This window comes from Zonotrichia albicollis, chromosome 6 (genome assembly GCF_047830755.1).
Source record: "Zonotrichia albicollis isolate bZonAlb1 chromosome 6, bZonAlb1.hap1, whole genome shotgun sequence".
Classification (NCBI taxonomy): Eukaryota; Metazoa; Chordata; class Aves; order Passeriformes; family Passerellidae; genus Zonotrichia; species Zonotrichia albicollis.
This window is the reverse complement of record NC_133824.1, coordinates 29756699-29782526: the sequence shown is the minus strand read 5'-3', so window position 1 is coordinate 29782526 and position 25828 is coordinate 29756699. Positions and strand designations below refer to the sequence as shown.

The window sequence follows — 25828 nt, the reverse complement described above, 5'->3', positions numbered from 1 at the left end:
CTAAACTAACTAAACCGAACTCAAAAAGCACATGGTATTAAATTCTACAAGCATCTTTACCAACAGAGACCACTTTTAGAAAACAGGGACTGAGGATGCTCTGTGCTGGAAAATCAAAGCACAGGAATGGGAGAACAAGCATGGCATTCTTGCATCCAACTTCTTTCCTCCTCGGGAATGAACATTTTGTGCTTAGCACAAAACTGTGCTAAGTCAGATCCCTCCTCACAGATAGCAAAACTACAGATTTCCAAAGGTCTTATGGCTCAGGCATATAGCTGTCTTTTTTAACCAAGGATCCCACAAGAGGAAAAGGGACATGGCACCAATTAGTGAAAGGAAATGTATCAGTAACACTGGCTAAGAAAGACTTCACATGTTTGTAGTCCAGAGAGCAAATTATTTGTGAAGCATTACCCTCTTCAGACTTACAATGTAGCATACAACTAAAATGTCATATACAGTGAACATGAGGATAAATAAAGCCCACAAACTCACACACCCTACATCTGCAGAATAAGATAAACATGTCCTTCCCTAGGTCTTATGATCCTGACTCAGTGGGTGCCTATCACGCCTCTGGCATTTCTTTACCAGGGCATGTGATCTCTTACTCAGTCCCTCCTTTGGAGTTTCTAACAGGGACATCTTGTCACCCTAACAAAAAGCTGGTCAACATCATCTTCTTCACTGTGTTTCCAGTTTTCTGTATGGTATATGCTACAATCCCAACAGCTACACAAAGAAGCAAACAAATCCACACAGATCTAATCAGAAACAAGTATTCTAAAATAAATAAACTCTTAAATACTCCTGTCAGACATTTTCTTACTACTAACAGCTTCTTGAAGAACTTTTGCAGATCTCAGATCATTTCTCCCTCCAGCTCAAAAATCCTTCAGAACAGCTTGCATGGTTTGTTTTTGAAAGGAGTATAGATTTGAGTTGTCTTCCCTGCCTACATAATTAAAGGTAACAACCTGCAGGATTTCTGGTTTCAAGCAATCTAGCAAGCTAGCTCACTGAAGCTTTCCCAAGTTTTTCCAAGTCAGGGAGCCAACATGTCAGTTTTCAGAAGAGGCAAAGATCCTTAAAGACAACCAACCCACTTGACCAAACATGCTGCTGAGGGAGAGGCCTCGCTGCTGCAGCCTGCAAGCCCAGCCACAGCTCACACACTGCCATCTCTCCTGCACTGCCAGGGCCACAGCCCACACCGGCTCTGGGAGCCAGGCTCTCACACAGCTGCTGCCAAGGACTGCACCCAAGTTCCAGCACACGCCTGCTCTGTGCTAGGAAGCAGATGCTCCTTTCCAACAACACAAGCTTTGCTAAACAAGTGAAAAACCAAAAATGGCTAAGGGGTCAACAAGCTCCCTGTGAAATTCAGGACAACTTTAAATAGTGCTGGAAGTGAGTAAAAGAATGGAAGAGTAGAAGGCAGCAAGGACTGCTTAAGACCGCTGAAGTCAAAGGCTGGAAGGGCCACACTGCTACTATGTTTATTTTAGAATTTAAATTAATAATTGAACTATTAATACAATTAGGGAAACTGGTTGGTTCTTTTACCTTTTTTTTTTCCAGAAATTCATGATTTGCCCTCTTTCCATTAGCTTTTCAAATGACAGACTTCATTTTCAATCTTAAAAAGAAGTGAGAACTTAAAAAGTTGCGACTAACTGCATTATACATACCATGGACTAAAGAGCTAAAATCAGGCAGATTTGTGAAGGTGGTAACACTTCATGTCAGAGAAGCAGGCGTAAGAAACTGGAAGGACACAATGTGAGCCTTTCTACTCTTTGCCTAGCCTTTATTAAATAGTACATACAAACTTTTGTGCTTCTAGTAGAGAACATTTTTACCTATGTGTTTCAAAAAAAACCAAACAACCCAAACCAACAGGATTTCTTTAAAAATGAAAACAAAACCAAAAAAAAATTTAAATAGCAAGCTTTGTGTAGCTTTATTTCACAAAAAAATTTCATCTCCCCAAAAGGACACGGGGGTAAATACCTTTTTCATCTATATCAACTAGGCAGGGCAAATTAGAAGTGTTTTCTAATTAAAGATTCTATCTGTGGCCTGAAGAGGATGGCAGAAGATCTCCAGCAACTCTTGCAGAAGCAGCGAGGTGCTATAGCCACACTTTTTTTCCTGTGCCCTTCCCACAACACAGCTAGCAGAAGATGCTGTGTCCTTGTGCCCCAGCTACTGTAAAGTGCCATGTTCAGCTTGAATTGCTGATAAAGAGGAGCTACAGCTAAGCTACCAGACCTTACAGTGGAATGAATGAAGTACAAGCACATGTTCACCTCTGCTGACATAGCTATGAGAAGACCCAGAAAACCTGATGCTCTATGCCGTTCCAGCAGCAGCCACATCTGCTTCCTAGATATCCAGCTGCTGCTTGCCTCCTAATCATCAGTTCTAAAGGTTGTGAACCCAAATTAGAGCTTTTGTCATACAGTCCACAACAGGTTTCCATGAGGAAGTTACTGCAACTTCAGCTGTTGCAGCCAAGCAAAAACCGGAACATTGTCCAAAAGCTCTTCTTCATTTAAAAAGGAGAAACAAAATGCAATTATATAGAACAGAAACCTGCAACTTCGACTGAAACACAGTGATCTCAGAGTACCTCTTGGCCACAGGGACCAGTTGGGACAGGAAAGCCCAGCATCAAATCACTTACATAGGAAGCAATTCTAAACAGACACTGGGAACAGAACTATCCCAGCACCGTGGACTCCCCATAAATCCTCTTTCAAGTAAGGCAGGCAGTGCTCGCCATCTTCTCACAGAGGAGTACCAGCTTCTTGGTGGGAGATGTTACACGCAAGGGGAGAAGAGTTCTGCTGAAACATATAGTTAATATCTGCTTAACATGTAGTCAAGCACTTGTGGAGCACTGCAGGAGTGGTTCTGGTGATGTTTGCTTTTGTTGTTTTATTTGTTGGGGTATTTTTTAAAATTAAATCATGCAACACATGAAAGGCAGGGGCAAATCGTTTTTCCAGGCATCCACCACATTGCCGGCAATGAGATGTGCCACAACAGCGAGTGTTAGCTCTAGGCAGCTGCTACCTACAGGTCAATGGCATTTAAAATAGAAAATCTTTCATACACAGTGTTATGAATAAAATTGCACTTGATTTTGTTAAAAACTCTTATCACTGTAACTTTTCCAAATATTTCCTTTCTGGCATCTTCATTTTCTTCATCAACAGGAGCTTCTCTCTAAAACTCTTTCATGCATGTTGACCACATGACATACAACAGCAGCTGTTATCTACCAGAAAATGGGTCTGTTGTTTCTTCAGTGCTTATTTCTATCTGTCCCCACCCTCCCCCCAAACAGGTAGAGGCAGTTCATCTCTAAGTGTCAATTGTAACATCGAAATATAAACTCCTCAAGCAGACATTAGGAATTTTAGTTTCACAGATTAAATATTTGAAAAGTTACAGAAGGTGCTGGAATAGTACACATGTCAATTGCTTAAAAATCCAAACTTGCAGCAACTTTAAATTCAAATTTCCAGAAGTTTTATAATGTCCTTGTGAACTTCCTCCACAGCAAGACACCCTCCATGACATTAAAGCATCAAACTTTCAAGGCTGAGATCAAGAGACAAATCAGCAGGATGCACTTGCTCCACCAAGCAACTTTAAAAGAGGTGTCTCCACTTCCAAGAGCAAAAAGCTACTTCTTCATTCCATTTTGGACCTTTCAAAGTGGGTAATCATTCTTTCCTAGAAAATAAAATACCCAATCTTGTAATTTTCCCCAGTAGATTTACATTATTCAGAACATGCACATTCACACAAACAACACTCATATGCATTTTAAGTTAGGAGTCCAACTTACATCGCAGATACACCACTTATTTTAAAACACATTTGTACTTTAAAAAGTTGTATTGTGGTTGTCTCCACTATCCTTCCCCTCTTGTAGTATTTTACTGTTGTGCTGACATGAGCAGAGTCCAGCTCTGATAAGCCAAGACCTTATCAACTGACTCATGACTCCCCTGGCATGTCAGAAGACTAATTTGAACTGAAGATTTCTTTACTGACCTCATCTGAATCCAGAAGAGCTGGAAGAGCCCTGCAGTGGGGGGAAAAAGAAGTTAAAATAATTAGAGCACATACTAAGAGCATACTGACAACCATTTTCAACCTTATGTTTTTAGGGCACAGAAAAGAAACAATGAAGACAGACCTTTCAATTTATAAGAAATTAGAGAAAGACAGACAAAAAAGGAAGAGCCCAAGGAGTATCCTCAGTGACCTTCACAGTTTTTATGCTTTTGTATTATGGTTCCCATTAACAAGTGAACAATTTTCAAGTTGCCATGAAATAAGCTGCTTCACTCATACAGGAACACTGCTGAACTGCACTGAAGACATTTACAATATGGGACCATATTATAAAAACATGTCCCAGAAGTCAAACAAGTTCCACTGGAACTTCAGCCTTTCCAGCTACAACAGATCTCCCAATTATTGGGATCTTGGCTCTTCGCAACCCTGATCACACTCTCAGAAACAGAAAAACCTGCAACAGATTACCTCAAATTACCTCAGATTACCCTCTCCTACTTTATACCAGTCTAGTCCTTTTTTGTTTAAGGAATCCTATCAGCCTTCAAAAAATAAGTACTAGAACTGGGTAAACCAAATTCAATTGAGAAAATGCACTTTTCTTCCTCTTTAATCTTCACCTAATTTCTTTTTTTTTTACCTAAGTTCAAGCAAAGTTTTGTACTTCAATCCAGATCCTCTGCCAAAATTACCTGTTCAAATTTGTAAATACACAGATCTATGAACTTCAGTTTTGTTATGGAAAATGTGGACACAGGCACTGATACTTCTAACATGTAAAAGTTATTAAAAGCAGAAGAGATATAGACAGTGTACATAGCTGACTACATTACCACAAGCACAAAAATCACATCACATGTTCCAGATAAAGCTGAAAACTGGATTACATTATTCTATGGTTTATATTCAGCAAGATACTCAAAGGTCTTCTCAGAGCACAAGAAAGGGTTTGTTTGTTCTTTGTTTTCTGGATTTATGAATATTGATTTAACTTCAGTAAAATGCAGACCAGTCTATGGTTTCACACACCAAGGGACTGCTCCTTAAGCCAGCCTGTGAGCAACCCCTGCAGACTCCATACAAGGGATCAGAGGCCAGTGCCAGGCTGCACCCAACCTGTGCCCATGGAAGTGCAGCATACAAGTGATAAGGCATCCTCATGTATTCCTATGGGAAAGGAACCTGCCTCTATTGAGACTACAGAAATACTCACACATCTGTCACTGATGAAGGAACATTCTCCTCTACCCATTTCAGGTCATCCTCTTGCTACAATCACAGAAATTAAACAGAAAACAAAAGTCAGTTTTTCCACAATGATGTCATTTCAAGCCTATTTCTTTTCAACTGACTTGATAAAAAAAAAAAAAGGTATTTTAATGTCAGTTAAAAAATTAAATAGAAACACACACAAAAAAACCCTCATTTAGTTTGATTTCTGGATTACAGAAAACACATTTCAAGGATAAAAAAAAAAAAGTAAAGAGAAACCCACCCACTTGCTGTGAACTCTGTAACAGTCCTCAACACCACCCCCTTGCAAAACAGAAAAGTTTCATCTAATCTATCCTCAGGTAAATAGTATACAGCTGCAACCAACTCTTGAGAAAACAATGCTAATGACAAAAATATGATTGCTATTATAATGAATTCCTACAGGTACTTTCCACTTTTAAATTTATGCACGAATTCTATGAAAAGAGTCCAAGACATATTTTAGGCCTCCTATATAAATGTGAAAACATCTTGCTTATAGCCACAAAGAAAAAAATGCAAGTCCTCCAAAGTATTTAGGTAGGTAGATAAAAATATATACATCACCCCACTTATGTAATGAATCACCAATCTCAAAATCAGAGGGCAATTTATTTAAAATATGTCTCAGCCTCCCTCTCAGACTGACAGATTTGTTAAAATAATACATTAATCACTATCAGAAAATTGTATTGTACAGTTCTCTCTACAGTGAATTATGGAAACATTACTGAAGAACACACTGAATTCTTATGTTCCCATCGTATTTACAGGAAATCTCATGAGAAACCTGTATTTATTTTCTTTTCAGCAGTACTGTGTTAACTTATGATACTTTGGCTCACTCACACTCCAAGGCAAACCAAAAAGTTAACAAAGAAGAGATGAGTCTTATATTCTTTGAAGTACAGAGGTCATACTCACAATTTTGTTTGCTTTTACATTCCCATTTGGTTCTTGCTTTGTACTTCTCATTTTCATTCCCTCTGAAGCCAAAAAAAGAAAAAAGATTGGGGTAACTGAATTATAATTGTTCATAGACTGTACATGAAAGTGTTGAGTGTTCATTCAGGATATTTCACCTCAGTCAGAGAGACACAATTAGACAAGCTAATGATTTCAACTGCTTCCCCTTTGAAAGGCTTGCAGTATTTTTTCCTGACAGATGGAGTATGTAGTTTTTACCAAATTTTACAATTTTACCTAGGAAATATAAACTTCTAGTACGTTTATTTAAGCCAGACATCAGCAGCATAGAACTCAGACATAGTTCCCAGAGAGGCTGTGGAATCTCTGCTCTAGAAGATACTCAAAAGCCATCTGGACACAGCCCAGGGCAATGTGTTCTGGGTAATCTTGCTTGAGCAGGGGGGCTTGGACAGAATGACCTAAAGAGGTCCCTTTCAGCCTCAGCCATTCTGAGACACAGGCAGTTCCTCAAGTTTACCTACTGACTGCTCACCAGCCACCTGGCTGCCTTAAAAGCTGAGAAGCAATGTGGCCTGGCAGGCAGCCATATAGTGCTGGTTTGCCAAATGCACCAAATGGATTACATACTTCTCCTCAGCTCCTAAACAAGCCAAACAGCACTGATATACCCCAGCATAACCGATTTGTGGACAGACAGCAGTAGGCATGTAGCCCTACCTTTCACACAGCTTACAAAGAGAGGTGCTACAAAAGACAATTTCATGAATAAACATATTCACTCCTACATTTACACTGGACATTACTATGCTAAGCCCTAATGTAAAGAATGAAGAAGATTTCACAGTTGAGAGAAGAGATAATTATTGAAAATTCTTAAATGGGATTTTAAAAGAACTGCACACTAAACCTCTGTCTAGCAATAATATCCAAGAGATGCTTGTCATCACAACTGGATTAAAACCTAAGACATGACATATTTAATGAAACAAAGCCCACTGGACAGGGCAAAGCAACCACAGCAGTAGCAGTGTTTTCAGTGTCAAGAGAAAATCCCAGAATTAAACAGGTGATGTAAATACTAAACATAAAGCCAGTGTTTCCTCTAGAATTCTGTGTATCAACGGCAATTTTTGCCAGAGAGCAAGACACCTTCCTCCACAGAACTGCCTTCAACACTGAAATTGAGTGGAAAACTTTTTTTCTCCTACCAAAGCTTTCCTTTAGCATTGGCTCTTTCTGCTCATCATCGTCCTCCTCTTCTGACAGTGGTGAGAAAGCAAACCTATGTGAAAGAATAGTGAAAGAAGTGAAAGAATGAAAGCTACCTTAGTATTCCATCTCTTGTCTCCCAAGAGATCCATTACTCCAACACATACATGGCTTGATTATTCTGTGAACCTCACTGATTATGTTTAGTGTCAGTCTTTAAAACAATGCTTAAGTTACTTCTTTTGGAATAAGCTGAGCACCGTGAACAGACTGGATTTTATGTACGTAACTTCTCTAGGTTTACCTTTCCCTACAAACACTGCTTAGTATTCCTATTGATCAATGGACAGCAACTAAAAATCATCCACCAGTACTCTTTGAATAAACAACCATTCCTACAACCCAGGATTTTTAGAAAGAGGTAAGAAAAGCTGAACCTTTGGTTGTTAGCAGATGGTCTCCACAGAATCATGATGACAAAAAGGATCATTGAAAACAATAAACGCCAGATGGCATCATCCACCCATAGCTCTTGCCAGTCCTGTCAAGAAAACCAGCGCAAATGAAAGATGCTGTGAAGCAAGAAAGGTCATGTCCTCATCTCTTTCCAAGGATGAACTATAGGCATCTGTCAAAGAGGCTCATTACCCATAAAAGTGATACTTTTAGCCTGTGGTGCTTTGTGGCAATTTCACTGCCAAATATAAACTTATCAAGAGGCAGCAATTGTAGAAAACATTTAATATAAACTCACCGACTGACAGTCCACCAGCCTGAACTTCATGGTTGTCCAGATGATGAATACAATAGATGCTGCAATATTCAAACAAACAAGCTGCTTATTACTACAAAAGATATCAATCCAAATACCCAACTAACAGGACCGTGTTTCCCAAGCAAAGATCAAAGACCTGAAGTCTTGAAATGCAATTTAATAGTTTTGGAAAACAAGAAATGGATCTACTGCACTGACCTTAGAAATTTAGGCATAGACCAGTATATTTTACTCATGTTTCTTTACAGACACAAGGCATAAATCAAATACAGAGTATTTAACCAACTCCTAACTACTATTTATTATTCTTATATCACTTTCATCTAGCATTCAAATCATGGTTTCATTATCACTTGACAAGTAAAGCTGACCTTACCCCTGATATAACTGAACAATCTGATCTGCTTGAATGCCTTAAGCATTCAGATCCTGACCTGTAACAGTTCCAACAGGCCAACCATGCTCTTACCACAGTTTTAGAAAAGACTTTCCTCCACTTAAGTATTTTAAGATGACCAAGAACCAGGTGCTGAAAGGGGTTTCATCAGAGCCAATTTTCAAAAGGAATGTACTTTTTGATTGTTTGTTTAAATAAAAAAGCACAGTCATTAAACTTTTCTGTTCATTGTATTTATAGCAGATAACCTGGAAGTACCAACAAATTTATTCTTGAAATTCAGTTGATCACATATAAATGGAAAAAGAAACTCAATCTGTATTCTTCCAGAATAGATAGGGCATTATGCAACAAAACTAAGAATACAGTTTTTCTAAGAATCACTCTGATCTTCAGACATCTTAAAACCCCATCACATACATCAGTATCACAATTTTGGCAAGAAGTATCTCTGTGAAGTTAACAGCATAAGATAGTAATAAACTTTTGGCCCTGGCAGCTTGAAGTGGGACAAAAGTGCTCGGTTAGAGGAGCTGCATAGAACTACTGATCTTGTTAACATCAGGACTAATAATCCACAATCTCTGAAATATCGACATAACACTAGGCAAAGACCCACTTTTAGAAATGGGTCAAGTGTTAGAGATACCAAGAATTTTGACTGTACTTACAGAAAGGCCACCAAACTTAAAATTTGCAAATCAAGCCCTATATGGAAATGAGAAGTGCTTTTATTTAACTGGAAAAATTTTCTGCTTACCTGCTACTGCCAAGATGAGTGTGTTGGTGAAGTGCCGATACAAAGAGAGTTTCACAACATTCCTTCGAAGTTTTAGCAGCTTCATTGTCTGAGTTAAGCTGATGAATATGTATGGAAAGTCAAGGAAAATTCTCTGAAGGGACAAGCTAGTCACAAACTTAGGGGGACACAAACTTTATGATCAACAACTCTCTCAATCACACACTTAACCCTCCAAAAATTTAGACTATTCTCAGTAGAAGATTTATGCTATGACAAAGGTCTCAAGAGAGCAAAATCTGTCCTTTTCATGTTATTTAATCATCTACACCTATAACTCTTTTCACACAAAGATGGCATCCAAACCTCTATTTTGGACTATGGCCTTTTCCCTCAGGAAAGAGTTGGCTGTGCTTTTGATAAATGAAAATGAAAATCTAAACCAGAAACCAGAAAATAGTTAATATCTATTTAATGCATACGGGTGCCTTCACTTTTTTTTTTCTTTATTTCCACAGTGACAAAACAAGTGGTTAGGAGAGACATCATGATAGGGGAAAACTGTGGTTGTCACAGCTGGGCAGCCAGCTATTCACATTTTAAACATTTTTGTGATTGACTTTAGCTAAGAACACTTTAGAGGGATTTTGCCATACACAACTTCAGCATTTGATGTCAATTGCTAAAGTCACACAAGATTATGGTTGCTTAAAATGAACACATCAAGACACCAAAAAATAAACACTGCCTCATTTTGTCACTTGACTTCAAGACCAGTTCGAATTTTACAGAGACTTTTAGGTTTGATGTTGACAGGCAACCTTCTCCCTAAAACATAAACTGATTCCTTTCTTCAAAGGCTACTGCTCTGGTGCCATGACATGCTATACACTAGGGCAAAATACTTTCATACTCAACAATGAGAGACTGATAGCAGACAGAATACATTTTAGAGCAGCTTTACACAGGCACAACCAGTTCAGCAAAAACAGCAGAGGCTTACCTGAACACTCAATTATAGAACTTCTATAACCTTTACCAGAAGTACAAAAAAAATATACACTTAGATCTTACTTAAAAAAAAAGTTCAGCCAAGAAAAGACTCAAAAAAAAAAACAAATTCAAAAGAAAACACAACCCATCAAGTAAAACAGTGAAGGATATCCACCAGCACAGGGCAGTATCTAGGAAAGCCAGGGGAATAAAAGCCAAGGAGGCAAGATCATTCTGGGCCTGGAGACAAAGAGAGAGCCAATAAGAACAAACTGAAAAGAAAACAAAGTAGAGAAGTAAGAAGGGTCAGGCTGTTTTATGAGAAACCAACAGTATGCCACCACAACACTTCCAAGTTTTGCTACAGAAACAGAGGGCTTAAACCAAGAGTTTTGTCCAATGTACAGAGAGGAACTGACAATACCACACTGACAGTTCTCCACCAGCAAGGCAAGAAACAGTTTTCCAGATTAAGTCAATCTAGCACTGTTAAAAGGAGTCTCTGCTGAGGCAGCTGCTGTGATTAATTGCTCTGGCCATCTCCATTACAGAAAATTAGCAACCAGCTTGTTAGAGGTGCAGTAATTAGATCTTGTACACTATCCATGGATGAACTGAAAGCTCCATTGGCAACCATGAGTTTGACTAAAAAGGCAAAACTTGCCTTTGCATGTACATCATAAACTTATCAAAGTCCTAACAGAAACAAGCAAAACACCTTTTATTCCTTTCAAGGACAAGACAGAAATAATAAGCTATGAGCAAGGTCATACATTCTGCAGCTTTTAAAAGGATATCCACAAAATAATACAGGCATCAATCATGGACAGGGCCAAGTTTGCTATCAGAGCCACAGTGTCATAGAAAAACTGGAAAAGTATCAAATATACGACAGGTTAAATACTTTAAACCAAAACCAGAATAACAGAAATCTACATCCCAAGAGGCACTTAACGAATCCAGTAGCATCACCACTCACACACACTTCCCCAGGCACAGCCTCCAAAACTGGAGCAGTGGGAATTTGGTTTGGTTGTTGGGGAGGGGGAGGGAAAGTAGCTGTTCACACAAGTACATACAGCCAATATGTTTGTGGCATATGGGAAAATTCAAGCAGTTGTTACTGACCCCTGTGACTCTAAGAACACCTTCCATGCCAGAAAATAACAGATAAAGGGCTCCAGCCATAACTACTTTGTGAAGAGTCACTCCAAGGCGAGGTCTGTAGGAAACAACGTGAAATTCAGATTAAGTGGAAATCAAAAAGTAAGGTCATGTCAACTTGAATCTAAACATAAGGTATGAAGCATATGAATAAAAGGTCCTTGTAACAAGCTACATCTAGACCCAGAAATATTATTATGGTGCTTGAAACTTACTATTCATTTTGTCTTGGGTATGATGTGACTAAGGGAGAGACACGCAAGAGTCCTGTTTCTTAGTTAACCTGTTTAGCTTTTTATGACCATTTCAATTAGTCTCACCCCAATTCCTCACCAGTGTCCCCAGCAAACCCACACTTGCCAAAACTTCCCACTGCCACCCAGCATGCGTTTATACCATTGAATACAGCTGTGGATAGACAAATGAGCCCCAATCTTACTGAGGCAGATCCCCTCCCCTATCAATGGTTCTTGACCCTACCCCATTTTTATAAGCTTCCTCTCTCTCAGAAGGCAGGCCCATAAATTTCCCATTCCAGTCAGTGGAGCATCTCAGTAATGACTCAGAAAATCACCCTACAGTAGCACACAGAAGTAGATGGAAAGAAGAGTAATCACAGTATGGAACTGTCTCTGCTTACTACAGAAGAAGTCTAGATCTTCAGAGCACTTAACTAAAGCATTTACCTTTAGACAAGCAAAGTACAGGGAGATGAATACTGCCCTAAATTCTTAAAAACCAATAGTGAAAACCCTTTTAAACAGATCACAAAAAGCCTGTAACAGAATTACTCACTTGACTATCCCATATCCCAGGCTGACTATGATGACCAAAGTTCGAGCCAAGGAGCGCTTCACAGCAGAAAGCAGTTCCGCCAGTATTACTGCTCCTTGAACTACCAAAAGCAAAGAAGAGAAAGACAGGGCATTAAAATGCAATTTCTGTTTTATAAACTACTGCATGCAATTATAGTATGAGAGCAGACATAAAAGTAGGCTAATGAAGTGCATAATCTTTTTATTATCTACTTCTGGAGTTAGCTTTCAGAAAAGATAGGTCACTTAGCATTAAAAAAAAGCTACAGAAAAATTTTACATCCAGCCTGGATACTCTTCCAAACAAGTCAACCAACAAAACTTTCTGCACCATTAGCAAATTAGCAAAATCATAATGATATTTTACTTGCAGTGTTTCTTTTGTATGCATCCAGTCTGAAAACTCAAAACCAGAATAAAAGAGTTTTAGGTAAAGGGAATCTCTTAATATGGATTATGAGGCTATGGGATGAATACTAAGGTATCCACAATGCTGTCATGTTGAACAAGGAGTTTGGGAGTATCTTTCCAAGGTCTCTACCAATTGTGAGAAATTAATTACAAGCTACACTGAGCAAGTCTTATTTTAAACTTAAAACCAGCACTGCAGCAACAGAATGTAGCATTCTATATACCTAAGACACTACTCTCAGGAGTCAGAGAAAGCAACAGCATTTTAGCATCAGAAGAACACAGAGCACCATGTTTACAAGATACAAAAATACAGAAACTCTAGTTCCCTGTTCTTTGTTTTGAAACAATCCTCAAGTAACCATATAGTTAACATGTATGTGCCACCCCAATTTAGCATAAGCCATTAGTGCTGTCCCCTCAATCATCCTGCACAAGGCAGCTGCCACCTACCGGACTCGCCCGTGTAGCGGATGTTCTGGAACTCGGCATAGAAAACGGCTTTCTCCAGCATTCCCAAGAAGATAACAGCACCAATCCAGAACTGGATCCTCAGGAGATCCCGCCAGTAACAGGCTGACCACGCAAGCCACAGAACCCCAAAGAATACGTACACAATGCACATCACCATGAAAAACTATTGCACAAAAAGAAGAAAGACACAGGAACTTTAGACCCAGAAAAATAATATCCTTGTTTCCATTCCACAGCTGTAAGACAACTCTATTTTCTCCCCTAGTATAGCAACTTTGGAAGTTTTTAAATAGACAAGCATTGTTTCATTTGTCTTCTCTGGACTCTTTAACAGTGAGAGTCTAATTTCTCACTACCAACAAAGGGAATGAGAGTAACTGAATTTCTGCGCAATTTCTCCCTTGAAGAATAGTCTGGCAATTTTTTCCAAGGAAGATACATGCTACTAGATTCCAAAAGGTAAGAATTCAAGCAAATCATCAAGTACTAGAAACTCTATTCGTTCTCACGTATTCTTCTATTAATAACTTCATCATACATTTACAGTACTCTGCAAATAAACTCACAGACCACCTTTAGACACCATTCCATAGAACACAGATGAGCAACCAATGCTTGCATGCCCTGTGTTGAAATAATTTGACAACTTTTCTCAAGAGCTGATTTCCAGCAAACTCAGCTTTTTACCAAGTTTTAGGCCAGCAAAAAACCTGCAGCTGACAAAGAAATCCAGATATTCATTTAGATATTAAGATTTTGTGATTTTTGATTCAGTTTTGGTTCAGTGTTACTTGCTTCAGAAGAACGTTTCATGGTGTGTCTCATACAGCAAACAATAAGCTTGACAGTGTTACTCAATGCTGAATTTTCTTATCATACCAAAGAAAGGCAAAAAGAGGAATAAGGAGAGAATAAGACATTAAGTGAATAGCAGGAAGTAGTTAGCACAGGACAGTGCTTAATAATCAAGCAGTGTCCTCTTTCAGAAGTAAGATTTTTTTTTTTAGAAAACCAAGCAAACACTTAATTTCTTAGCTGCACAATCCACCAAAACTTTCACAAACTGAAAACACCTTCCTTAGGAGAATAGCTTACTGATCCTTACACATTTTCACACCTGACCATTTCATCCAGTTCAAATGCTAAGAACCTAGGCAAGATAGCTCACATGCAGATGCTGTGTTGAGAAAACATTTAAAGATACAGATTCTTTTCTGGTCCTGTCACATGGGATATTTTCACTGATGAATTACATTTCAACAGGGCTGCTGGAGGCTTTTTGCTTCTCCAGGAAGTAAAATGTATGTTTCAGAAATGCTGCCAGGCTCCTCTATTGACAGGTTGCTCTTGCCAATAGAGTCAAGCTAGAGACCTTACTTGCTATTGATCCCCAGCTAAAGTCTGTCTTCACTACATAAACATTTTAAGTTCCTTCATTGTTTAGCCTTCTCAACAGAAGAAACTAGAAACCAAGTCAATAACTCCTTTGAATAAAACGGGGATTAGCTCTTGGTAGCTCAATTATGCTTTCACTGCTAAGCAGTGTTAAAGACCTCCTCATGGGGTGTCAAACAGCTGGTGGAGGAAGCGAGATTAAGCTATAAAAGAACAAAGAAGGCAGTGACAAATGAAAGGGTAGCTGCAAACAAAAGCACAGAATAGCAGATTTTCTAAGACATGAGCTAAGGAGAAAAACAGCACCAGTAAAACTTGTCAGTTTAGAGCTAATAATACTGATAACTTCAGGAACATAAAATTAACAACCATTAATTCAAACAATCCAGAGAAGGACAACATTGGCAGCACCTGCAAGGAACTGAAATCTCTGTCTATCTCCCCTATCCTGTACTAATTACAAAAATAAAAGCCAAACAAACAAAAAAAGCCCATCAAACCAAAAAACACCCTTGGCTAAGTAACTTTTGCTCCTGAGAAACTAGCTCTGTGTTTCCAGAAGTATGACAGCAGTGTATTTAACTGACATTCAAATCAACCAACAATTTTATAGATCAAAAAAAAGATGGTTTACTTACAATCATCAGAGGGTAGTCTGCAAGGGAAAGATACTCATACGGCCCCTTCAGTTCTACTGTCACTGTCAAAAGACAATCCAATTACAAAATCAAACAAGAACCAAAAGGAGGAAGCCAGGACTTAATTGACTTTCACTTAAGTGTAAAGAAATTCCACATCTTCACATGGCCTTTAACATCTAACTTGCACTTTAATGAACCTAAGACTCATAACATACTCAGCCAAAAAGCATGCAGCTTAAAATTACACATGCCATTACTAAGTAACTCATAGCAGTACTTAAAAGTAATTTTTGCTGGACATGCATGTATAACAGGAAAAATTCAGAAACACATATATGTTCACTTCTTAAGGGGATTTTTCAATTTCTCTGAAGTTTGAATAGGTTATCAATGCACTGTTAAATAGAATACAATAATAATTGTGATAATTATAATCTTTATACTCTAAGTTTTGACTTATTCGTATAGATCACTGTATTGGTCTGCACATTTCTGAAACAAAAAAACCAAGCCTCAAAATTGAAACGCTTGGGATTGACGTTTCCTGACTTCTATCAGTAAACTGACAGAACAGTCTCAGGATCTTCAAGAGAGAAGCAATTACCTCTCTTCTTAAATGAGCAGTAGTAATACCCTACCTATGTGAAGTGAAAGACAGTGTCTTATGAAATTAAACCATACAGTATATGCTAAGAGCACCTTAGAATACTTTGACTGGGAATACATAAAATAGTGCTGTATTTTCAGTTGACTCTGTAAAGAGCTATCTTACTTGTAAAAGGCTTGCTCTCATATGAGGAAGGTGTTGTTTTTTCAGTTCTTTTAAGCCTGGCAGCAGAATCCTTTGCAGTAGAATCCTTTGCAGTTTGTACAATTTGCACAATAAATATATACGGCCCATCTCGCCAAGTTTTGATAACAGCATTCATTGCCTGAAAATAAAACAGCTCCACATAAACAGTGCACAGTCAAGGAGACAAGGAAAAGACAGAAGTAGACTGGCCATATATGAGTGGTAAATACAAATGTAAATACAAATTTCATGTAAATACAAATTTCATCTCTTCCAAGACCTAAAACTTGTTAATAATTATCTGATATGGGAATTTTAAAGGTACTTATTAGACATCACACTTAAAATTTAGTTGTTTGATTCATGAAGAATCCTCAAAGACCTGGGAGATGATCAGGACTTTTTCTGCAAATCTAACACTGGCTTACCGCAAAAGTACTCAAAGGTACTGCAAAAACTACAAAGAATTCAAGAAAGCATCACACTTTTTTCACTACAGAAGCATTAGGACCACCACAGAGATTCCTACTGAAGTCAATTGCTTGGGAACTGCAGAGCTACAGAACTCATCTCCCTGGTGAAGGCTGAATTCTACAGCATAATACAGAAGAAGCTTAGCTGTAAAAGATTTCCATAGTAGCCATTTCCTATGGACACTACTACTACAGTCCCTGCAACAGCTCTCATACTTGCAAAGCTCAAATCTTGCCAGTGAACTAATAGAGGAACCTTGTCCAGATAAATATTTGCACCATACATCAAATCAGAGGTATCTTGGAGTTCCAGCACACAGAACTGTTAACTCCACAAGTGAAGAAGCTCTAGATCTCTCAGAAGTCGCACTATTTACTAAGAGCTTTAAAGTTAAAACTTAGATTATCTACATGTATGCCACTCCCATGACTACTCCAGAACTGCAATAAAGATTTTTTTTATAAAGGCCTCTCCAAGAGAAAGTCAGTATCAAGAGCACGCATTTCTTTTAAGAAACCTCTTGACTGCAAGATGCAAAGCAAATAGAATATTATATATATTAAAAAAAGTTTATGCTAATATTCATAAAAACACAAAACTTAGAAATGCAGTAAACTTGAAAGAAAATGGGTAAATTTATATACACAAATTTTGCCTTTAAAATGCCACCTTTTCTTGCTGCATTGATTCTTTACTACATAATTGTACGCATCTACTTATGTTTCAGCTTTACAATAAATGGCCCCTTATGTACACAAGGAGTAAAACACATTTTCTTTCTTGGCATCCAGGACATTAAAGTTGAAGTTATTTTGAGAAATGTTCCTAGTAATAGAATATATAATAAAAATACTATGAAGTAATCAGTAAACTTTTTAAGTATAACATCTCTGAAAAAAACTGACAGAAGACAAAACCAAATGTATTCTGTAAGAATTAGTCATCATTTAAAGAAGATAATTTAAATTACTCTTTTAAATTACAATGGAAAAATAATTTTATTTTTTAATTTATACCATTGGTTGGAATTGTATCAGTTCTGTATTTCACTTACAGAAGAAGCAATTACTCTGTTTTCTGTTTTCCCAGCACTACCTAGTTTCAAGCTAAAAAATTCCAGGTGTCAAAAAACCATAGAATATGCTACCATCAAGTTCTTACACAAAGAAATATAAATTTTAAAAAAGCAAACAAAACCAAAATAAGACTGCTGAATGACAAGCCATGCCTAAATTCAATATACATACAGTTTTATCTGTCACCATTGTGTGATTTCCTGCACTCTCCTTCTTATCTTTTAAGCCCTTAGGGAGAAAAAAAAAAAAACCAGAAAAATGAACAAGTAAATATGCCAAAACTACCTTTTCCATGACTACACTGCATCATTAGAAGGAAAGGAAAATTACCTCTTGTTTCTCAGGTGAGAGAGGCTCTGGACGAACAAATTCTTTATAGAAAATCTGCAAGATATAAAACAGGTAAATAATTTATAGACACTTAATAGGCACTTTAACATTTATAGGCACGTCACACATTAACATGACATTATCAGAACAGCTTCCAACAAACTTCATAATTCTTTAAACAGTTGTATTGGAGAGCTTTCATTTTTCTAAATCAAACAATTGTCCATTTGTGCAAGAAGTCTTGAATACTTAACGTTTTGTAATTTGAGAGTTACTTTTCCTCCCCTCAAATAACAGGCATCTAGTTGTAGAAACCAGACATGATAGTAAGAAGTTCATTTTCTTTTTGAAACATGAATCAGTTGTGTATGCCCATCACATGATTAATTCACCACAAACAGATACAGGGTTTTGAGATTTCTGCCTTAATCTATGCAAAGGTAAGTCCCTGGATGAGTGAGTGCCTATTAGAGATCAAATTTTTTCTAACTCTCCTGAACTATGGTGACTCAAAATCTAGTGAAACTGCTACACCACAAGGATAAGGCTGAACATTTAGAGAAGAAATTGCCACGAAACTTCAGAAATTAGTATCTGACAAGAATATATTGTTAAGAATTCCACAGACTTTCCAGACATTGGAGAAAAACTTAAAGATTTTTAAAACCTTAAAGACTTTTACAAGTATGTTTAGTTAGGATGCCCAAATCCATGTTACACAGGTGAACTCACAAGATCTCTTCTACAAAACCAAATAAAAACAGTAAAAGCATGCATCATCGATTTTTTTTCCTTTTGAAAACCTTTCAAGCCATCTTCACACATCAAAGGAATTAGAGGCATGCAAATAGATTATTAAAAGCCATATTTAGGCATTAGTCTTTTTTCTTAATTAAAAAACCCAAACAACCAAAAATACCAAAAAGCAACCCACAGCACTAGCTTCAATAGTTATGAGACATTTCCCAGTATTTTCTATCCATAATCTTTTGTCTACGTGAGGAATGGCTGAGCACAGATGGAACACTCCATAATTTGCCTTCAATTCTTAAGTATACCATTAAATAAAGACAGCAAATTACACTGGTATTACATCAGTCTGCTGATATACAGCTGGTGTAGAGCTGATGTCTGCACATTACTTCCCCATGCTAATTTTGCATTGTCTTGTTGCTTTTACTTGATTTTTTCCCCAACATATTCTAGCACTACTACTCCATGAGTGCTAAAGTAATTCATTTTTCAAAACTCATTTTCATTATTTGACTAATAAATGCCAGTCCTTTATTGATTCAAGTTTAGTGGGATTTTTACTCTGCTGCCACTTCTAATCAACTAGCAGTAGCCTCCTGTACATGAAACAAATTCAGAATACAAAACCACAAACTAAAAGAACATTGTTCTGTACATAATTCTACAGGATTTGGTTGAGGTTTTCTCGCTACCATGAGCAAAACGTTGAAGAGCAAGCCAGAAGTGAAGGAAAATTAAGAACTCATCATCACAGCTTGGTTGTCATAAACAGATAAAAAGAAGTACCTCCCATCCTACAGTGGTACTTAGACAAGATGCCAACAGATCTACCAGGAATTACCACCTTCTCTATATATTGTATAAGACAGCAGAGCAAACTCTGAGGTTTCTACCCATACCTGAGGTCTGAAGAGCTCAGAGCAGTTTGGAAAGAGGAGAGAAGCAGTGGCATAGTATCCTGACCAACCCGGATGCTCTTCAGCTGTAGTCCCAAAATAGGTATCTGCTTGTTCATCCTGCCAAACAGAGTGGAACTTAGGTTAGCATCAAGTACTTCAAATGGTTTATTGCAGCACACAGCTACAACACCTGGAAAGCTCCGTAGTTTTGCTCTGCACACACTCTTGAATCAAATTTAGTAGAATAAAGGCATCCAAACTACACGAGACTATAGAAATGATGGTATACAGGCTTCGAGTAAGAATTAAAAAGTAGAGATGTAGCAGAAAAAATAAACTTCAGTCTACACAAACAAACTCTGCATTATCATTTTAAAGAGCGAAGACTCGGTCCTGTGTTAGATTAGTAGTTACAACATAATTATTAATTTAAGTAAACATGGAAAAACATTAACCATAGAAAGCACAACCATGTTCTACCACATCAGCTAGAAACATTATACATTTTGCACAAATTGCTAATGCTTGCCATAAAGAACAGAATTTAGACTTAATATGTAAATATTCAAATTTTTCTATTCACTGTCATTAAGCATTCCTGCAAATATTTTCATATACCATAAACTCACTCATTTTAGAGTCACTGCATTCACTTAGGATCTCGGTTTAAAACAATTTTGATAAACATTTCCACCTGATCCAAAACGCAAAAAAGTCAGCAATTGCAGCAAGCTGTGGATAATTTCCATTCTATTCCATAAGTTTGTTATCTTCCAATGGAAGAATGTGTCTTTCAGGCCCAAATCACAACGTGGATGCAAGAGAGACATCTCTAACCCCCTCCTTCCAAAACCTGCTTACCTCTAAAAACCATAACTTACGTTTTCCCATGGAATTCTTACCCCAAAGTTGAAGACTTCATTGTAGCAGTCAGAGTATCTTAAGTACCAAGTCACATTGAAACCCTGGGAGGCGTCACAAGCTTTTTCATCTCCTTCAACTAAGAAAACAAACAAACAAACAAAAAATCAAACATGAGATATGTAAGACACCATCTGCCTTCCAGGTTTCTTCTTCCATTCTGTGCAAAACCAACATAATTAAATTTTAAACATGAAGCTGAAAGCCAAACAATAGAATATTTTCCTCAAGTAATTCATTACTGTTCAGTGAAAGAAAGAAGCATGTGAACAGAATTCCATTATAGCATTATACAATTCTATTAAAGAGCTGAAGATCATTTGGAAACTTTTTGTTCTGAAGACAATCAAGGATATTTCTGCAACTGCAAATACCAAATGAGGAGAACAGCAGTAACTCCAACACACAAAAAGGGCCTCCCTTTCAGAGACAGGAGCACATGTAACAGGCAGAGAAAACTAGGAACAGGATAATGCTAAGCCATTTCCACATATAATTTAAATATATCAATGCCATCACCAAGGAAATGAAGGTAAGATTGTGCCAGTCAACAACCAGCCTCCCAAAAGACACACAAGGTATCTACACACTGGCCCATGCTGTCTAAGCTGCAATGCTACCTAAAACAGCAGTAAGACACCTTTCCTCTGTGATTTACTTTAGTAACAACATGCATGAAAAGTGAAACACAAGACTTTCTCCCTAGCCAGGAAAGGTTGTGTGGGGGTTTTGTGTTTCAAATCTCATTCTTAAACTAAAGCCCAATGAAGAGAATTTGACATTAAGAAGACAAGCTCAACCCTTACATAAAATGAGCAGTGACTATTCAGAGTCTCGGAAGAGCTATTCAGATTATTACATTTGTGTTTCCCCAGTCAGCAAATGGCAAAACTCTTTTGAGTTAACAGATACTTGCAGTGGCTAAGAAGTTCCTACAACTTTACAGGCAACATTCATATCAGAGGAGGCATCCACAACTTTCTTACATGTACACTTCTAAGCAATGTTTCCATACTGACCAGGCAGAAAAAGCAATTAGAAGGAAAACCCTGCCACCAGGTATTAATTGACTAATCCTACTTTATACCTCGTGAGTACTAAAGCACATTTTTAATACCAAAAAATTAAGCAAAATCACTAAAAAAAAGGAGTTTCTTTATTACACCTTCTGGTAAGCATGAAAACAAGGTATATATGTTCCACATTGCCCTAGATGTTGCAGAGGGCACAATAAGGAAACTAAAGCACTGCAGTGACATGGGCAGATGCCAAATTCTTTGGTGACACAGGCTTTTCTAATAAAACTGACCAAACGAGGAGTATCTCAAAAAAAGTGCTAGCATAAAATAAGATTCAAAAACCCCTTTTAAATACTTTTTCTCTGTGAAAAATAAATAGGGAACTACATATTCAGCAGCAGCACCCACAGAGGTAAAATAGGTCACTAGAACAATCTGCAATTTCTGCAAACATCAAAATTACAGAAACTTTAAAAAGGAAGTACTTCAGAAAAATTATCCATGGCATTTACTGAATTCAGCAATATGGAAATTTAAAATCCTCAGCCTTCAAACAAAAGCCAATAATATTCAGCTTGAATGCAGTCTTTGTACTCATTTACAGAGAACAGGATTTCTATCATGATCCTATACAAGAAATTAAATGCCTTCTAGAACAACACTTCAAAAAACTAGATAAAAATAAATTCATTATTGACAACACTGCATGCCAGCAGCAATCTTCCCAAACAGAAGCAGAAAGCATCAGACACCAATGTGCCATACAGATTTAAAAAAAAAAAAAAAAACAAAAATCAAGAAGAGGGGAAAAAAAGGAGAAAAAGAGATGCAGGTGCTCAGGAAAACCATGAACAGGCCATGAGCAATCATGTTTGGCAACAACGGCCATTTTGTCCTCACAAACATCACACATCGAGGCAACAGACAGGAAACAAAAAGAGAATAGTTTCCACACAAGCATGGGCAGAAAAAAAAAAATCACAAAGTTGAAGCTTCCCAGCATCAGATGCAGTTTAAGTTTCATCTAGTCTGAAAAAATAAGTTCCCAGCCTTTGTTCCTTCCTCTTTCATTTTTCAAGTTCACGCCAATCTTTTAATCACACCGATATGTAAAACAGGTGTCTTCACTAAAGAATTTTAAGGCTTAATGCCTGTTTAAAGGTTAAAAGTACAGTGTAATTCAATTCCACATCAGGAGGCAGGGGGTCCAATTCTTACTGACAGATCTGCCCTACAACAAATCATTTTTTCCTATGCCTCAGCTCCATCCCTCTGTTTTTTTGGCACAAGTAGATTTACCACACACATCACTTCAGAGACCTGTATCTTAGATGCCATGTCACTACAATACACTATTTATATTAAACTTCAGACAAGAAAGCCTAAAACCTACCAAAGCACCAAAATACCCTTTCAACCCCCACTCCTCTTCCCAAGCAGCAGATTTCTCATTTTGATCCTGCAGCTGTACACTTGCAATTGTCTCACTGCAAGATGCAAACCTCAGGGGGTCAGTTAACTTGTCAAGTGGGAAAGCCCTAACACAGAAGTGATGCACCTTCTCTAATAACCACTCAAATTCTACCCTCCTGTTTCAGATTCATGTGGGATCAAGAGAGGCACTTCAACAAACTCTCCTTGAAAAACTGTCCCAAGAAGGGGATGTATTGGAAATTAAACCTGAAAAACCACAAGTACAGAGACTAAACAGCCTTCCCTAATGGTAAAAACTGGTGCAAACAACCACTTAAAGTGTTCAAAAAAGATTTCACACCTTTCTAAATCAACTAGTCACTTCTATAACATCTTACTGCCATCTAGATGCTGTCTTCATGTTCACAGGCAAGAGGGTATTTCACAGAAACTTTCCTTGGACCAGAAACCTACATAACCCATAGACCTGGCCAGATCAGCAAAGAGCAATACACAGAAGAAATCAGAAGGCTGCCAACATGTTTGCTCGACAGAACAAACTCGATGATCCCAATCACGCACTGGGATCAGGAGAAAACACCTCTCAGGAGAGCTCTGCTGCAGTGTGCAACATTCCCTTACAACACCCAGAAGCACTCAGCTAATAAGGAACAAGGCCTCAAAAAACATTGCCTTCTGTATTCTCATCAGCATACAAACAGCCCCTGTCCAGCTGGCACCAGATCTCTCAGACATTTAACAATCTTAGATAGGAAAAGCACATCTCACAGCACAGTGCAGCACACCCCATACATGGTTACCCACCATATGAAACCAAGTGGTGCTCCCATTGCCCATCTTGCCCTCTCCACAAAGAGCATGAATAGAGCCATTCATTTCTGCTACAACCTAAGCAGATCACAACTGGGAAGCTCCAAGGCTGTTAACAGACTCAACCATATCAGAGCTGTGGCTTTCATGCAGTGCTAGATTAGCTGTCTCTGGGGCCAGTGCAGTTAAACACTTCACAGTGTTTTGAGTTCCAAATGTTAAAAACAGGAGGGGCATCAAAAAGCAGAGAGAGCAGGTTAATTCCTTGTAACCACTTACATCTCAGGAAAATAGTGGTGTTGCTGAAGAGAATCTTCCCAAAGCTAAACTTCTTCCCCTGCAAAGGCACAAAAGAGGAAGAGGTATTAGTGGGTTTGACACCTTATCAGACATAAAATCACAAGCCAAGCAAGTTAGAAATGATGAAAAGCAGTTACCATTAATGACAGTGCTCCAGGTGCACTTATGGTGGAGCACACACATGATGTAGGGCTTCAGCACTTTTCTAACTTTAGCAAATCAGCATAATTGACAAGAATCCCCAATTAGAAGGACAGTAAATGAAGTAAATTCCCTCTTGGTTTGACCCCCTACTGGAGCCTCCCCCTTGCTTCTAGCCCCACGCTGCTTATCCCTAAATACGTGGGAAAGTGAAATGTCCTGAGTTCACTGAAGAAGCAAGATCATAGTAGGATTCCAGGAATGTCTTTGTCTAACCTAACAGGGTAGGAGAAGTACTGAAGTTAGCTAATAAATTATATAAGCATAATAGTTTATAGAGCTACTAATAGATGAAAAATACATACATCTTTTGGCATCAGGCTTAATGTCATGAGCTTAAGTAAACATAATCTTCCATTTTGAGTTTTAAGTCAATACAGTAGTGAAAGCAAATGTCAAATCTGGAGCCAGTCTTACTGGACTTTCCAGTCACGCTTCACCACCCTCCAATATACTCTTGAAGACGGTTTAAGAGGCTTGGGGTTTTTTAATCCGCAAGCGGAATCAACTTCACGCTGATATCTGTTGAAATGATTACCATTTTCTTGCTGATGAGATGGTCTGGACCATCCAACAAAAAAAAACTTTGTTCTAAGAACCAATAGGAGCATTCACCGTGATCCTTCAGTTTTGCTCCTGAGGCTCAAAAGCTTCACATAAAGTACATAGTACTCTCACTGCCTGATAAAGTCCGACCGAATTTGAGGCAAAACAGCTTTCCTCCATGCAAATTCAAGCAGGCAGGGTTTATGAGAAGTGCCGGAATCCCTTCACCTGCGCTAAGGCCCACATCTCTCTCGGTCCAGCGCTGCAGCGGCCCAGCTTCCCCGAGGCCAGGCCCCGGCGCTGCCCGGCAGTGCGGGCCGCCAGCCCGGCCGCACGGGGGGCGCAGGGCGGCCTCTCCCGCACAGGGCCCACCGAGGCCGGGCACCAGCCGGGCAAGACACTCCCTCCTTCCCCACGGGCCTCACAGGGGCGGCTCTCCCTCCGCCGCCCCTTGGATTATTCCCCGCACAAGCCTTCTCTCCCCTGCCGCCACCGCCGACCCGCCGAGAAGGCTCAAGCCCGGCAGCGAGGCAGGAGGCAGCCACGGCCCCGAGCCCCCGCACCAGCTCCGGCTCAGGCTCCACAGAGGCGCGGCCTGGGCGAGACGCGCCCGAGGGCAGCCGTGCCGCCCGAGGAAGACGCGCGGAGCAGCCACGGCCTCCCCCCCGCACACGTTCGCTCCGACCGTCGCCACACCGGCCGGCCCGGCGGCGGCGGGCCCGGCCCCGCTCCCCGCACTCACCAGGAGCACCGGCAGCCGCCATTTGGAGCGCTGCCCGGCGCCCGCCGTGCCCGCCAGCAGCAGCACCGCCAGCAGCCGCAGCAGGACGGCTCCGGGCCGCCGCCGCCCCCCGGAACGCGGCGCCGCCGCCATCCCGCCGTACGGAGGCCGCCGCGCTGGCCGCGCCTCTTCCGCTCCCCGCGGAGGGACGCGGCCGTCGTGGGCCGGCGAGAGCCACGCTGGGCGGAGCCGC

General features: G+C 39.2%; 1 protein-coding gene across 2 annotated transcripts; it reads right to left on the bottom strand.

Moving 5' to 3' along the window:
- Positions 1-1786: 1786 nt before the first annotated feature.
- On the bottom strand, positions 1787-25732 carry TMEM87A (transmembrane protein 87A). Of its 2 annotated transcripts, none has more exons than XM_074542978.1 (20): positions 25597-25732; positions 24087-24144; positions 20526-20623; positions 19624-19740; positions 17972-18025; positions 17813-17869; positions 16071-16230; positions 15296-15357; positions 13242-13425; positions 12358-12457; positions 11527-11620; positions 11196-11267; positions 9427-9535; positions 8249-8307; positions 7932-8035; positions 7494-7567; positions 6280-6341; positions 5315-5370; positions 4075-4105; positions 1787-3750 (listed from the first exon to the last, which is right to left on the bottom strand). In XM_074542978.1, exons 1-20 carry the CDS (start codon positions 25726-25728, stop codon positions 3709-3711), a joined length of 1725 nt encoding a protein of 574 aa, XP_074399079.1. In that variant the 5' UTR covers positions 25729-25732; the 3' UTR covers positions 1787-3708. The 2 variants fall into 2 exon arrangements, with proteins under 2 accessions (XP_074399079.1, XP_074399080.1); XM_074542979.1 differs by lacking the exon at positions 11196-11267 and adding an exon at positions 10570-10638.
- Positions 25733-25828: the final 96 nt, after the last annotated feature.